Source organism: Poecilia formosa, unplaced genomic scaffold (genome assembly GCF_000485575.1).
Source record: "Poecilia formosa unplaced genomic scaffold, Poecilia_formosa-5.1.2 Scaffold291, whole genome shotgun sequence".
In the NCBI taxonomy this organism is placed as follows: Eukaryota; Metazoa; Chordata; class Actinopteri; order Cyprinodontiformes; family Poeciliidae; genus Poecilia; species Poecilia formosa.
In genome coordinates this window covers 94834-109674 of record NW_006800230.1, presented here as the reverse complement: position 1 = coordinate 109674, position 14841 = coordinate 94834, and the positions used below count along the sequence as shown (strand labels likewise).

General features: G+C 41.3%; 1 protein-coding gene across 4 annotated transcripts in view; it reads right to left on the bottom strand.

The window, feature by feature from the left end:
• The window catches only part of sez6l (seizure related 6 homolog (mouse)-like), a 65341-nt gene extending 54551 nt beyond the window's left edge, over positions 1-10790 (bottom strand). For 2 of the 4 annotated variants that reach the window (XM_007571935.2, XM_016681738.1), the window contains exon 1: positions 10322-10690. In XM_007571935.2, coding sequence (XP_007571997.1) covers positions 10322-10412 — 91 coding nt within the window. In that variant the 5' untranslated portion in view covers positions 10413-10690. Of the gene's footprint in view, positions 1-10321 lie in introns of all 4 variants that reach the window. The other 2 variants (XM_007571936.2, XM_007571934.2) reach the window with 2 other exon arrangements.
• Between the last annotated feature and the right edge of the window lie 4051 nt (positions 10791-14841).

Sequence of the window (14841 nt, the reverse complement as noted above, 5' to 3'; positions counted from 1 at the left end):
TCTCCAATTAATCTCAAAATTGAAGATTTTTTCTCGCAAATTTTTGATTTTTCAAACTTAGAAATTTCCAGGTTTTTAATAGCAAATTTCTGAGAATTTTTTTTTTTGTCAGAAATGCACTCCTCCATCTATAATGGCCCGCCGCCGGGGGAAACCAGGATCATAAAGGAAGAGAGAGAGCCAAACTTTTTCCAAAATTAATTAATTCAGAGAAATCTTCCTTAACAGTACAAATAAGGTGATATTTATTTGTACCTAAGGTGCCAATAGGCGTCACAATTTAATGTCTATTGTCACCTGAGGTCAGCGTTACACAAACAGCCGTGGTCTAAAACAGACATAAACAAAGTTAAGCTTCAGTTAATTGCTTCTATTGTAGCGAAGTGTCAGCAGCATCTGCGCAATCCGGCAGCCATCCTAGAGAGGATAATCCCAGGCACTGACGCATCCAGCCAACGATCCTGCTGAGCGTCAGCCGCGCCGCTCTCTCTCACACACACACACACACACACACCTGGACTCTTTAGATAAGCAGAACTGCTGCTGCACAAAGGTGAGCCGCCAGGGTGGAGACGTCCACACCAGGAAGAGCTGCAGACGCTGCTTAAACACCAGAGAGGTCAGCTTCAACACCTCAAACCAGGCAGTGTGTAAATCAAGACCCCAAAACTCCACCGACCTGCTTGTTACTGGTTCCGACCATATGTCAGACTGACGAGGCGGCAGCCGTTACTTTGATCCTAATGAGTGCAGGGACTGAGTGAGAAACATCTAAACACTCATACAGCTGCAGGTAGCTCACACCAAGCACACACACAGGCTGCGTTTCTGTTAAAAACGAACGCGAAACTTCGTCAATATTTCACTAGTGTCGATTTAGAGAAAAATACCATCAGGATTTACCTTCATTAAATAAGGGACGCAATTAAAATCACATATGAATAAATTGGTTCATGCGATAAGTCATTAAAGTTACTATGCACTATGATCCTCCAACTCCTTCCTTCATGGTTTGCATCAGTAGCAACATCCCGTTGTTGATCAGATGTTTCCGTTGCAGTTTTGTGAAATAAACCAATTTTGATAAGACCAAAAAAAATAAAAAATAAATAAAAGAACCTTATCCTAACACTGGAGCTTATATACATGTGTATTACAAATATATTAAGTTAGAAATAAAATAAATATAAAAATAAATATTATAGTTCAAAACCATAAATATTGCAGATGCAGAGCATGATATAAACAATAAAGCTGGAAAAGAAACAAATGCATAAACTAAAAATATGAAACACCTGACAATTTTTTTATTATAAGCCCAAGTTTTCATTTTGGATGTTGTGACTTTGAAAAGATATGGCTTTGTTCAGTTCAGCCTGTTCTAGAGTCTCCTGTTAGATTCTTAACACTTGCAGGTCCACAAACCTTCAGAACACAATAGTAATGAAAATATTGTATGCACTAATAAAACATGCAGATCATCTTTAGTTATTAGGCGAAAACCTGACAAACATCAGCAGCAGTCGTTTAAATCTACTCTGCTGCTTTATGCCTCATCCAAAACCACAGCATAAGTTCTTCATTAGGAACACAGAGGCCTGAATAAGCATGCTAATGAGCAGCTTCTGTTCTTGGGGGCTCTGTGAGAAATGAAAGGTTAAAACCCTCTGAGCCCACCTGCAGCAGGACCTGATTAAAAAGGAATCAGGACAACTTCCTGATGGTTTCTGTCACAGCTGCCTGCTTTTGTCTTGGTAGACCCTTTAGCCATTTTAAACAACAAAAAAAAATCACATTATGGAAATTTATCTCTAAAACCGTTTTGTTTTTGTTTTTTTACTTGTTCTCAGTTAGAATACAGCTTTGCCTATCTGACTTTTAACAATTGTGGGTGTTTTTAAAAGCTTTTCACAGTCTATTTACAATGTTTCCCATTAACACACTCATCCAACCTGCTACTCGGCACAAGTACTCTGCTTCCTGAACCTCAGTCACATCAGACGTGATTTACAGCAGCTGTTCCCACCTGACATGAGTAGTTTAAGAAACCAAAACATTACTTTGGCTTCCACTCTGTTGTTAATGCCGACCAAACATCCAAAAACAAAACCACTGCATTTAAGCTGAAAAATGAAAATGTTCAATATGGTGAACTTCAAAATTGAATTATTTGCAATGTGTGGGTGACATATTTACAGTTAAGAAACTGAGGACAATGGATACTGGAGGAGAATTGGTTCAACAAACCCTTACTAAAATGTTTGTAGCTACAAAAGCTTCCACTGTGAAACGGTTTTGAAGAGAGCCTGCTCTCTTTTGAAACGTACAACTTCAAATCTTTTCCAGAATATTTCTGAGATTAGCCTCAAAATTTCAGAGTTTTTTCTTTTTATTTTCTAGCAATTTTTTTGACTTTTTAAACTCTGAATTTTCCAAGGTTTTCCCTTCTATCTAGAGTGGACCTAATACGCTGTCGTAATTTTCAGTTGTGCCTTGCTTTTGTCTAGTTTTCAGATGACAGACTAATGGGATTTTGTTTTAAACTTCTCTGTTACTGACTCCTGAAGGCCACTGTTTGCACAGGATTTTATTTAATAAAGGGGAACTAAATACAAATACTTTCCACAGATCCTAATTTGTAAAGAACTTTGAAAATTCACAACTACGAGCCTCTACTATGTGTTGTACGTGTGACTGGCTGTGTGCATGATATAAACACAGCATCAGCAGTGACAGACTGAAGGTTTATGTTTCATATTCTACCCTGTTTTCTTTCTTTCCTCCCTCAAACCTGCCTTCATGTTTCTTCTACAACTCTGTTTCTTTGCCTGTTTCTGATGCTTACTTGGCACAATATAGTCTCAAAAGTTCGCAGCCTAGGGATCTGGTTGTGTAATAAGGCTCGGGTTAGTCAAGCAGAAGAGACAATCTCCCCTCAGTTCTATTTTTCCTCTCAGCTCACAAGAAACGGGAGGCGGGGATGTGGTGGAGCACAGAGGATGAAGAAGAACCAGAGGAAGGAAGCTGAAGACCAGAGCGAAGGTGATGAGATGAGAGGAGAATGGCGGATCAGGAGCAGGGTGAGCTTTTGCTTCTTTTTGCTGGAGAGGATGTGCAACAGTTCCAGGGGCAGCCTGCATGTTGCTGCACGTTGCTNTGTTCTAGAGTCTCCTGTTAGATTCTTAACACTTGCAGGTCCACAAACCTTCAGAACACAATAGTAATGAAAATATTGTATGCACTAATAAAACATGCAGATCATCTTTAGTTATTAGGCGAAAACCTGACAAACATCAGCAGCAGTCGTTTAAATCTACTCTGCCGCTTTATGCCTCATCCAAAACCACAGCATAAGTTCTTCATTAGGAACACAGAGGCCTGAATAAGCATGCTAATGAGCAGCTTCTGTTCTTGGGGGCTCTGTGAGAAATGAAAGGTTAAAACCCTCTGAGCCCACCTGCAGCAGGACCTGATTAAAAAGGAATCAGGACAACTTCCTGATGGTTTCTGTCACAGCTGCCTGCTTTTGTCTTGGTAGACCCTTTAGCCATTTTAAACAACAACAAAAAATCACATTATGGAAATTTATCTCTAAAACCGTTTTGTTTGTTTTTTTTTCACTTGTTCTCAGTTGGAATACAGCTTTGCCTATCTGACTTTTAACAATTGTGGGTGTTTTTAAAAGCTTTTCACAGTCTATTTACAATGTTTCCCATTAACACACTCATCCAACCTGCTACTCGGCACAAGTACTCTGCTTCCTGAACCTCAGTCACATCAGACGTGATTTACAGCAGCTGTTCTCACCTGGTTCTGCTCTACAGAAGACATGAGTAGTTTAAGAAACCAAAACATTACTTTGGCTTCCACTCTGTTGTTAATGCCGACCAAATATGCAAAAACAAAACCATTCCATTTAAGCTGAAAAATGAAAATGTTCAATATGGTGAACTTCAAAATTGAATTATTTGCAATGTGTGGGTGACATATTTACACTTAAGAAACTGAGGACAATGGATACTGGAGGAGAATTGGTTCAACAAACCCTTACTAAAATGTTTGTAGCTACAAAAGCTTCCACTGTGAAACGGTTTTGAAGAGAGCCTGCTCTCTTTTGAAACGTACAACTTCAAGTCTTTTCCAGAATATTTCTGAGATTAGCCTCAAAATTTCAGAGTTTTTTCTTTTTATTTTCTAGCAATTTTTTTGACTTTTTAAACTCTGAATTTTCCAAGGTTTTCCCTTCTATCTAGAGTGGACCTAATACGCTGTCGTAATTTTCAGTTGTGCCTTGCTTTTGTCTAGTTTTCAGATGACAGACTAATGGGATTTTGTTTTAAACTTCTCTGTTACTGACTCCTGAAGGCCACTGTTTGCACAGGATTTTATTTAATAAAGGGGAACTAAATACAAATACTTTCCACAGATCCTAATTTGTAAAGAACTTTGAAAATTCACAACTACGAGCCTCTACTATGTGTTGTACGTGTGACTGGCTGTGTGCATGATATAAACACAGCATCAGCAGTGACAGACTGAAGGTTTATGTTTCATATTCTACCCTGTTTTCTTTCTTTCCTCCCTCAAACCTGCCTTCATGTTTCTTCTACAGCTCTGTTTCTTTGCCTGTTTCTGATGCTTACTTGGCACAATGTAGTCTCAAAAGTTCGCAGCCTAGGGATCTGGTTGTGTAATAAGGCTCGGGTTAGTCAAGCAGAAGAGACAATCTCCCCTCAGTTCTATTTTTCCTCTCAGCTCACAAGAAACGGGAGGCGGGGATGTGGTGGAGCACAGAGGATGAAGAAGAACCAGAGGAAGGAAGCTGAAGACCAGAGCGAAGGTGATGAGATGAGAGGAGAATGGCGGATCAGGAGCAGGGTGAGCTTTTGCTTCTTTTTGCTGGAGAGGATGTGCAACAGTTCCAGGGGCAGCCTGCATGTTGCTGCACGTTGCTGCACGTTGCTGCACATTGCTCACCGGATCCAAACCGCAGCTAGATCTGCTTTCTCTTGTCCGCTCACCCATCATCAGGCTGCCTTCTATACAACATTATCGCTCTAACCCTGAGAAATCAGAGCAAGCAGCGATCGGGCCCCAACTTCATGCTCATGTCAACAACGTGCAAATTTAACACACAAACACATGCATACACACGCACACACACATACACACACACACACACGCACACACACACACACACACACACAGACACGTTCCCTGAACCGGCTGGATGACATCGGGTCTCTGCTGGAGGAGCTCATTAAGCCCAGACGCCGGCGGTGGGATGAACCCAGCGATGCAGAGCAAGACGCAGGGACAGAGCGCGTGTAGATCGAACCGCCGCGCGTCAACAATGAAGTGGCGTGGATTAACAAGTAGGCTGATGCCTGGCTGAGAAGATATCGATGATTTCTCGGCTGAAACTTTGACACGTTTGTGCATCATCAGGGCACAGAGGCAGCTCCCCCCAGGCAGACATGATTTAAGAGCTCAGCTTCACAGAGGCCGGTTCACACGGGAGCGTTTGTTCAACGAGGGAATTACTGAAAGGCGCAGGAGGAAAGTTATGACTGATGGCTGTGTGACAGCTCACTCACATGGTGTTGAAATTAAAACTAAAAGAACTGAATGATGACATTCCCTGAAATTGAAAGTTATGTGCATTCAATGCAGCTCTGAGCAGAGACACAGAGCTGCATTGTTGTTTGTAGTGCACAGTGTGTGGTCATAGAAAGCACTTAAAGATTTAATAGCCTATATTACCACACCCCATACAGTTCCATAATTTTGTCCAACAAGAGTTGAATTTAATTTGAAATAAATTCAAATGTATTTCATACATGAAGTTATTAATTGGTCTTTTATTTATTTTTGACTCGTGTCTTTTATTGCAAATGCAGTGAACATGTTACCTCTGTCTATGAAATGTTTCACCTAAATACACAAATAAAACCAAATGAGCTGCATAACATCATAATCAATAGGCTACTATAAATACCTTTAATAAAGTTCTGTTCAGTAAAAGCAAAGCAAGTTGATTATGATGTATTTTCTATATCTATGTATAAAAGTCATGATGCGATGACCAGCATATTAAACATATATGTAATATTGCAAGAAGGAAGTAGTAGTCAATCTCATTAAAATCATTTCTATCATAAAGCCCACTGTGTTCCTGGTTTCATTTGGAGCAACATGGAAGCTCGTATATGTGAACTCTGTAGGATGTAAGACGACTTCATTACTTTGTCAGACATCAGTTGTAGTTGATTTCGTAATAGAACAAGTTAGGGAAGTTTCTCAAGAATTGGCGCCCTGAAAAACGATGACGTTTGGTCCCTCTACATTGAGCTAATAGTACTTAGCACACTTTAGCTCACTGATTGACACAGTGTGCTAAATAGTTAAACATAATTTAGAGAAGCATAGAGGCAGATCGTTTTTCTGCCTCTATGCTTACCTTATTTTACCTTATTAAAATTGAGAAATTTTAATAAGGTACTCAAATAAGTCGATGAACCATTAGAGCCCTGGTTAGCATAACGTGACTTGTCAACATATCGTCTTTTAACTAAATCTTAGACCCATCTGACCAAAGCATGTGGCTGGCTCAGTAAACTCAGTTCTACATTTGTGGTGGTAGGACATGCCTCCCAAACTGACTGGTTGGTAAGTCATTGTTTTGTTTTGGGTTTTTTCTTCATGGTAACAATGTAATCCTGGGTTGTTTGCCAGTCTTCTCTCACACAGACCCAATTGTTTTACACAAAGTAGTAATTTACCATCCTATGAACATGAATGTACATCTGTCTGATTTGAAAGCCATATTTTTTTCATCTTTCCAGGTGGCTAAGAGGAAAGGGCCTCTGTGTCACATCATATTTGTGCCCCACGGAGACAGAAAGGCTTTCATGTTAGAACACATTTAGATCAACATAAAAAAGTTTGATGACTTTAACACAATAAGTCCACAAGGTGAATTTGTTTTTTGTTTTTGTTTCTTTCTTTTTTTTTGGACAGCAAAGCACATCTCCCTGTATTGTCTTTAATCAACACTACAAACCTCAAAAATGACAAAACTGACAAGTCAGATATTATAAGTATGTCGACCTGAAAAGTCATGCATTTTGTTACCAACTCAGAGATTTTGAAATAAAGCCATAATTTTTGGTTATCATGTATGTAGTTGACCTCCAGGTTAGAGACAACACCCACACACAAGTAGTTGAAAAATGAATACTTGACTCTTTCTAATACACATCAAATATACAATATGCATTAATAAGGACAGTGGAAAAAAAACCCTTAGTACTACAACAGAACCTAACATCCATATGGTCTTCCTTATATCTGCTGAGGAGCAGCCAATTAACACCAAGGAAAATGAAATGAATGGCACACCTGAATTTGCTGCTTTGTAAACAGCCAATAGCATGTCAAACACCATCACAGCTACATATATCAGCTTCACAAGCTGCATTTTGTTTCACATAGTTTTGATATGATGTATAAAACAAAATCTGCAAATAGGCTCATCAACCCCAAATAACTTGAAGTGATGTTCCACTGAAAAATACATCAATCCTGAACCTCAGTGTAGGTCACAAATGGACATTGTCTGCACCTTGGCCCACCTCTGGCCACAGTGGTAGATAAGGCATGCAAAATTCAACATGAATTCAGCGTTAACGTCATACGCAAAAATGAATATGCTGCTTGTGTTTATTTTTTGTAGATGCAGCTGCTATCACCTTTGTTTGGTTAGCTGCATCCACAAGTATTTGCTCATGCCAAAAACGGAGAGTAAGAGTTTATAACAACAGATGAACTTCCGTCACCATATGTCATCATCACAATATTTGTTGCGCATGTTAAGATTGCAAAAAATTGTCTTTGTTTTCAACTGTCATGAATACAATAGAGGTATACCAACAAGATATCGAGACCCGTTGCAGTGGATAACCACACCTGATGTAGATGATCGTACCAGAGGTCTAAAAGAGTTGCAAGCAACAATGTCACAATCCAACGTCTGTTTGAGTGTTTCTTTACTGGCATCAGAGGCAGAACGGATCTGTTTGTGGAGAATATGCTGCTGTCCTCAATGATTACAGCTTGAACCACAATGATCATGCACCACAAATCTTTAATGAGGCTACAGCAAAAGACTCCTTTGCATAAAACACTTTCTCCATAACTGTGTCACAACCATCATCCCCAGCATGCTGTAATCATGCTAGTTGCAGAGCCTGAGTTTGGCTCCAGACCGGAGGGATGCCCCAGTTAGAGATGAAGAAAACTGTATCAACAGAAGTTATTTTGATCGCCTCAGCTGACCAGGAGGAAATGCTCAGCAGAGCAAACTTTCCTAAACATTACCATTTCATGCGTTTGTTTGCATTTTTCTTATTGAAATGTTGCATCCAAAAAGGAAAGCTGTGAACAAGGACGTCATGTATCCACCTCCACATCAGCAAGGTGGGATTCCAACATGAATCTGCAACCTTTATAATCTAAAGAAGACGACTTATAATTCTGATGAACATCTGCTGCTGGAAATGCATTGTCAATATTAAATACCCACTACTTTGTCTTAGCTTAAATATGTAAATAAAGAACAGACAAAACACTTACGAAAAGAGGATAAATACATTTTCTTCTGCTTGATGTTGATTTTCAATGGAAAATATACTGAAGACACTTTTCAATCCAATGACAAGAAAAACTGACATAAAAACATGTTGCTGGTTCTATTAGTGACATTCTGTTGTGGAAATTCAATGCGTAAAAATATTAGCTGGTTTATAAATTTTTCCCATGTTATTAATGTCATGGTCCGTGTTTCTGTGTGTTTAGTTTTGAGTTTTTCTGTGTGATTCTGTTTCCATGTGAGTCTCTGTCCTGTCCTCCCCGTTGATTGTCTCCCAGGTGTGTCTCATTCCCTTGATTACCCCGTGTGTATTTAGTCTCACCTGTTGTCTGTGTTCTTCATCGGGTCCTTGTCTTACGTATGGCTAAGTTTGTCTTACGTTTTCTTGCCAGTAGAACTGTATAGTCCTGGTAGTGTCAGCTCTCGTTTTCAGTCCTGTCATTCAGTAGCTACCGGTATTTAGCTGTGTGCTAGTTCTCTACCGTGCCGCCTGTTTTGGACTGTGTGAGCATTTTCTCCATTAAACTCATCATCATCACCATAACCTGGGTCTCAGCGTCTCTCCTCACCATCACCAACCAACACACCTCATGACAATTAAGAACTATATACTAAGAGGTCCAAAGAGCCACTTAAAAACAGAAAGCCAAACAAACATCCTCCATGTCACTAGCTGCATTTCCATAGATCATAGGATTGTGCAATTTTATTTTTCAAAAATAAATTTGATTAACAGAGACGCCAATTTAAAAAAAATGTTTCTGGTAAAAAAAAAAAAAATGTAATGCTATGATTAGGTGGTTTATTGGCCATATAAAAATTGGCTCATTTCGCAAAACTGCAATGGAAACACAATTTTCGCATCACACCAGTCACGATCAACAACTGGATATTACCACTGGTGCAAACGACGAAGAAGACGATGACAGGAAGTAGGAGGATCATGGTAAAGCATTTTTTTATAATGAATTATCGTTTGAAAACTTATTCACTTGTGATTTTGATTGCGTTTCTTCTGCAAATGTGAAATATTGTTTTGTTTTGTTTTTCCCAAAATTCGCCGAGTTTTTAATGGAGACGCAGCTACAGAAGTATTTGGAAAGATTTTCTCTTCGTGGGTATTAAGTGTAACTTCGTTCTTCTATTTTGCTATTTTTTCCTGCTGATGCTCAGTCTGCCAGTCTAACTGCAGCGCCTGTTGACAGGTGATCTCTTCCTCTGCATTCACCCTGCTGCTGCCTGATCGAGGCTCCCACGCACACGAGTGGGCTCAGCTCCGCGCGCATTCCTCGGCTTAAGGGAAGCGTGCGCGCACATCCCCGGACCGCTCGTGCCAAAAAAAAAAAAGAATAATAATAAAATTCGCTCGGTGGTTTGAGTCGCTCTCGCTGTAAATAGCCTGCATTTATTTCAAGACTTCAAAGGTCTGTTTCAGACTCCCTCCCCATCCACTCGAAACCTCCCACGATTTGACTCGAAAACAAGCCGGGGATGCCCAGAAAAAAAAAAAAAGAAAATGCGAGTTGGTGATGCGCCGAGAACTGAACTCAAGCTGCTCTCGATCTGCTTGGACGCAATCCGAGACACAGATGATGGGAGTTTAAAAACACTGCTACAACAGGATTAAAGAGCAGCATCCGACAATAATAATGAAAAAAGAAAAATCCTTACCTCCTGCTGAGACGCTGCTCCACAGCAGCCAGACCCACAGCACCGCAGGCAAGGTGCCGCGGAGTCGGACCGAGCGGGCAGCCGGCGGCATGTCGATAGAAGCCGGTCCGGGGGAAGAGAGAGCGGCGGCGGCGGCGGCGGGGAGACTGTGGGAAGGAGAAAATAAAACCACGAGCTCCCTGTTGTGTGAGCGGGCTGGTCGGCGGTCAGGTAGAGCCGGTGGCGTCAGAGAAAGTCCGCATGTCAGAGGAGCATCCTCCTGACTGCAAGCAGCGCCTCCTGCTTTCTGCCACCGATCCGTCGGTGTTGTCCTCTCTCACATTCTCAGTCACAAGCAGCCTCCCTCTCTCCCTACCGTTCACCCCTCTCTCTCTCCCTCTCTCCCTCTCTCTATCACACACACATACACACACTGACAGTCACACACACAATATGACCCTAATGATAATGAAACTTTGTTTTGGAGAGAGCGAGGGAGCGAGAATGTGTGTTTGTGTGTGTCAGGGGTGATGGGCTGCACATTTATATAAGATAGACAGAGAGGAAAGATTTGCAGGAGGGATGAGGCGATGGATGGGTTGAGTGAGGAGCTTCCTCATGCCGAGCTGGTAATCTGTTTGAGTAGGCTGGTTGTATTTCACTGTGGGAATCCACCACCGCAACCGCCTCCATGTAGACCAGAGCAAGACTGAACACTGTGCAGGTTAATGAATGCTGACCGCTGGGAAGCCTTCAGAGGAGGCTGCCGCATGGCGTTTAGTATCAAAATTAAAACTCAGCATCTGGATTTCAAGCGAAAAGTACTCACTGCTCACAGTGCAGCAAAGTGCAACTGTTTACTTCTAGCAAATGGCTGAGTCCCAGTGGTCAAGAGATTTGAGACAAATTTTACAGCATTCTGCTGCAAAGTAAGTTGTTATGTATGCTTTGTGTTGCTAAGTAACTAAACTTTATGTTAATTTATTGATTAATCATAGCAATAGGAAAAAGAAGAAGAAGAAGAAGAAGAGGAGGAAAAAGAAGAAGAGCAAAAATAAGAATGAAAAGTATACACCCATCATCTGTACCCGTTTGTCCTTGCAAGGTCGCAGAGGTACATCAAGGACAAATCACCACGGCAACACAGAGATGCTTAGAATAAACAACCATGCACACACACAACACACACGCATGCACGCACGCACGCACACACACAGAGTCACGCCCAAGGACAATCTGGAAAAACCAATCAATGCTCTATGCAACTGGATTTGCACAGTGTGAGTTCAGGCAGTCAAACTTCCTCCACTCTTTCCATCAACACCGGCATCCCACAAGGCTGTGTGTTCAGCCCAGGGCTTTATTGACCCTTTGCAACTACGTCACTTAACCATATCGAGGTGCCATGAAGGATGTCCTAATGCGATATTTGGTGTCTTTCTAATCATACTTACAAAGTTTATAAGTGTTAATCTTCTTACTTTGTTTAAAGTGTTTGCTGGAAATCTGTGATTACGCCGAGGGCTGTTAGTCGTTCTGACTGACGGCTGCTGTCCATCACCACAGTGTCTTCCCTCAGTAAAAGATATCAAATAAAATGACAAGTTTGGTTTGCATACCTGTCTGTTTGCTGCCCAGTTATTCAAACATTCATAAAAGCTTGACTGGCACGCCTACTACCACTCAAGTGAGAAGACATAACCTAATAGGTTGCAGAATAAAATCCATGTTTTGTTTGTATTGATAAATTTTGATAGCATATATGATTATATACCCACAGAGTTATTAATGTAGCCAGGATTCTGAGGAGCTGTAGCCTGTCTGTAGTGAATTATTTTGATTTTAGTGCTTGTTTATTTTCTTATTGGGCAGCCCAGCGCAGTGTATCTGAAAAGCACCTGGGCTGTTGTTTTGTTGAGATACTCCACTGCTCAGTATCATTTCTTTGCTTTGTTTTACTCAATTGAGTCAAACCAAATCCCATCAGATCACAACACTCTGAAATCAGTGAATCAGAGGACAAATTGTGTTGCTTCACATGATTTTTTTCTGTCAAAGTATCTAAAATGTGTATCAACATATGCATCATATTGGAGATGCACGACCCTGTTATTTACAATGAAGGCGACATAAAACTACAAACTGAAACATGTCAACAACAGTAACCATGTCATGACAGAGAATTTCAACAGAAGAAAAAAAACACCCTGAAATATTAGGTGGTTATTTTTACGCTGCTTCAGTGTAGCTACGGATCAAGTCCCAGAGCTGAGTTATCTGTTACTTTGCCTGTTCACATTGTGGTTCCACAAGTTCTGCACAATGTGTGCTCAAACAAATGAAAGCAGATGTGACAGAAGCCCTGTGAGTTAGAGTGTGGTGTTGCACACGCTGCCCCATCATTTCACACACACTCCTCAGCTCGGCTGGCTGACCTTTGCTGTGGCAGAGCAAGCCGTGGATTAACTTCCTCATTCCACCTGGGGCATTTTACACATTACCAGGGTTGTAGTAGCTTGGGGGTTTTTCAGCATAGTGCAGTTTTAATAGTGACTCGACAATTTGTTTAAAGGTTCATACAGAATTCCCTCATTAAAACAAATTGCCAGTCAAAAGAAAACCATCTCAACACTGATGATTATGCCATTTCTGTGCTGTGGAAAAAATGAATTGCCAGGCGCTGTCAAGTGAAAATCACTCAGTCAGGTTTGTTTCATACCATGGGCGTGACATGATAGCCACAAGGTCAAATACTGGAGAAGAGGTCAGATTAAAGCTCCAAGTCAGGCTCAGAGTGGGCTGTGTGTGTCAGACAGAGACCACACACAGGTTTCACACTGAAGATAAGGAATCCCAAACAGAGACAGTCTAGCTCCCATGCAGCTGCCGAAAACAGCGTCTATCCTTGGCTGTGCAGCCCAGACAGGTTCATCTGGAGAGAGTTCGTAAGCACTTAGAGTAAAGACATAACATGATATCACCAATAAATTATTAAAGCCAGAATATATTGCAGGATAATAAAATTGTCCACCACAATGCAATTAGTCATGCATTATAATGTCATTTAAACATTACAGGGACAAAATGGGGATAACCAGATTCAATGAGACTGTAGGAGGAGCGCTGCACCACCACCAGCTGCAGCACCACCAGCTGCAGCACCACCAGTCGCACACCACCAGCCACAGCACCACCAGCCACAGCACCACCAGCTGCAGCACCACCAGCTGCAGCACCACCAGTCGCACACCACCAGCCACAGCACCACCAGCCACAGCACCACCAGCTGCAGCACCACCAGCCACAGCACCACCAGCTGCAGCACCACCAGTCGCACACCACCAGCCACAGCACCACCAGCCACAGCACCACCAGCCGCAGCACCACCAGCTGCAGCACCACCAGTCGCACACCACCAGCTGCAGCACCACCAGCCGCAGCATCTTCTTCAGCAACAGCACCAGTAACAGCAGCGTATCTGCTTCTGTTAGCCTCTTGCTGATTAAAGGATGTGGTCGATACTCCATCATTTTGTCTCTAAAAGCTTCAGAGATCATTATTCTAATTGACTTCCTGTTTCAGTGTTTATGTTCAGCATTAGCCATCTGAAAAAATGCAATTTGTAAACCTGCAACATGGAAACAGTGACATAAATGTGACTGAAGGAGATCAAGACGTTTCATGTGTTCTTTTAAAGGGGCAGTATTACGTATGTCCAGGCAAAAAGGGCCATTTCATAGCACAATTAACAAATAATTATGTTATACTATCATTTTATAGCATATTCAAATAACTGTGTCACATTCAGTTGTTTTAGAAATGCTGTATATATCAAATTTGACTTTGTAATTTAATGCCTTGAATTTGGGTCTCTGTCTCTTTAAGAAACTCCTGCTCTTTCTGAAACTCCGCCTTCAGGAAGTCATCACAACATGGCTCCCCTATTAACCTTTTAACAACATTTTTACCAGCATTGCTCCTATAATGAGCTCAGCAGATGTGCAGTTCCACCAGGTGTTTGCTAATTGCTGCTGGCTAGTCTGAAGGAGCTGAGTGGAGGAGTTGAGGGGAGGGCTGCTGTGTGAGGCAGAAACTTGGAAACTGCAGTTCAGAGGAGGAGCTGCGTCTCGAAGGCGGAGCTAGGTCCACCCAGGCGTTTTGCACAGCTGGATGGTTGCCGTGGAGATTAAAGGATTTCTCAAACCTTCATGAAAGAATCAAAGCAAAACTCCAGGTGTGTTTCTGATGAGGAAATAGCATTATACCATTATGTAAAGCTAAAAAAAAAATCTATTTTACACAGCAGTGCAAATCACTGTATTTTTAGTTTCTCTTGAAAAGAAGTAAAATGTTCTATCATTCAAATGTCATCTTTCTCAGTGTTACTTTTAGTTTCCTATTGGTGCTAGCTACACTTTCTACATGAAACATTATCAGGTGAGAAGGAATTTAAAAAAAAAATAGAAAACGCCCAAAGCCAAGGCTGCATAGGAAGGAGTTCTGCTTTGTGGTTAGGCTTTAGGTTAAAGGTCAGGCTCAGG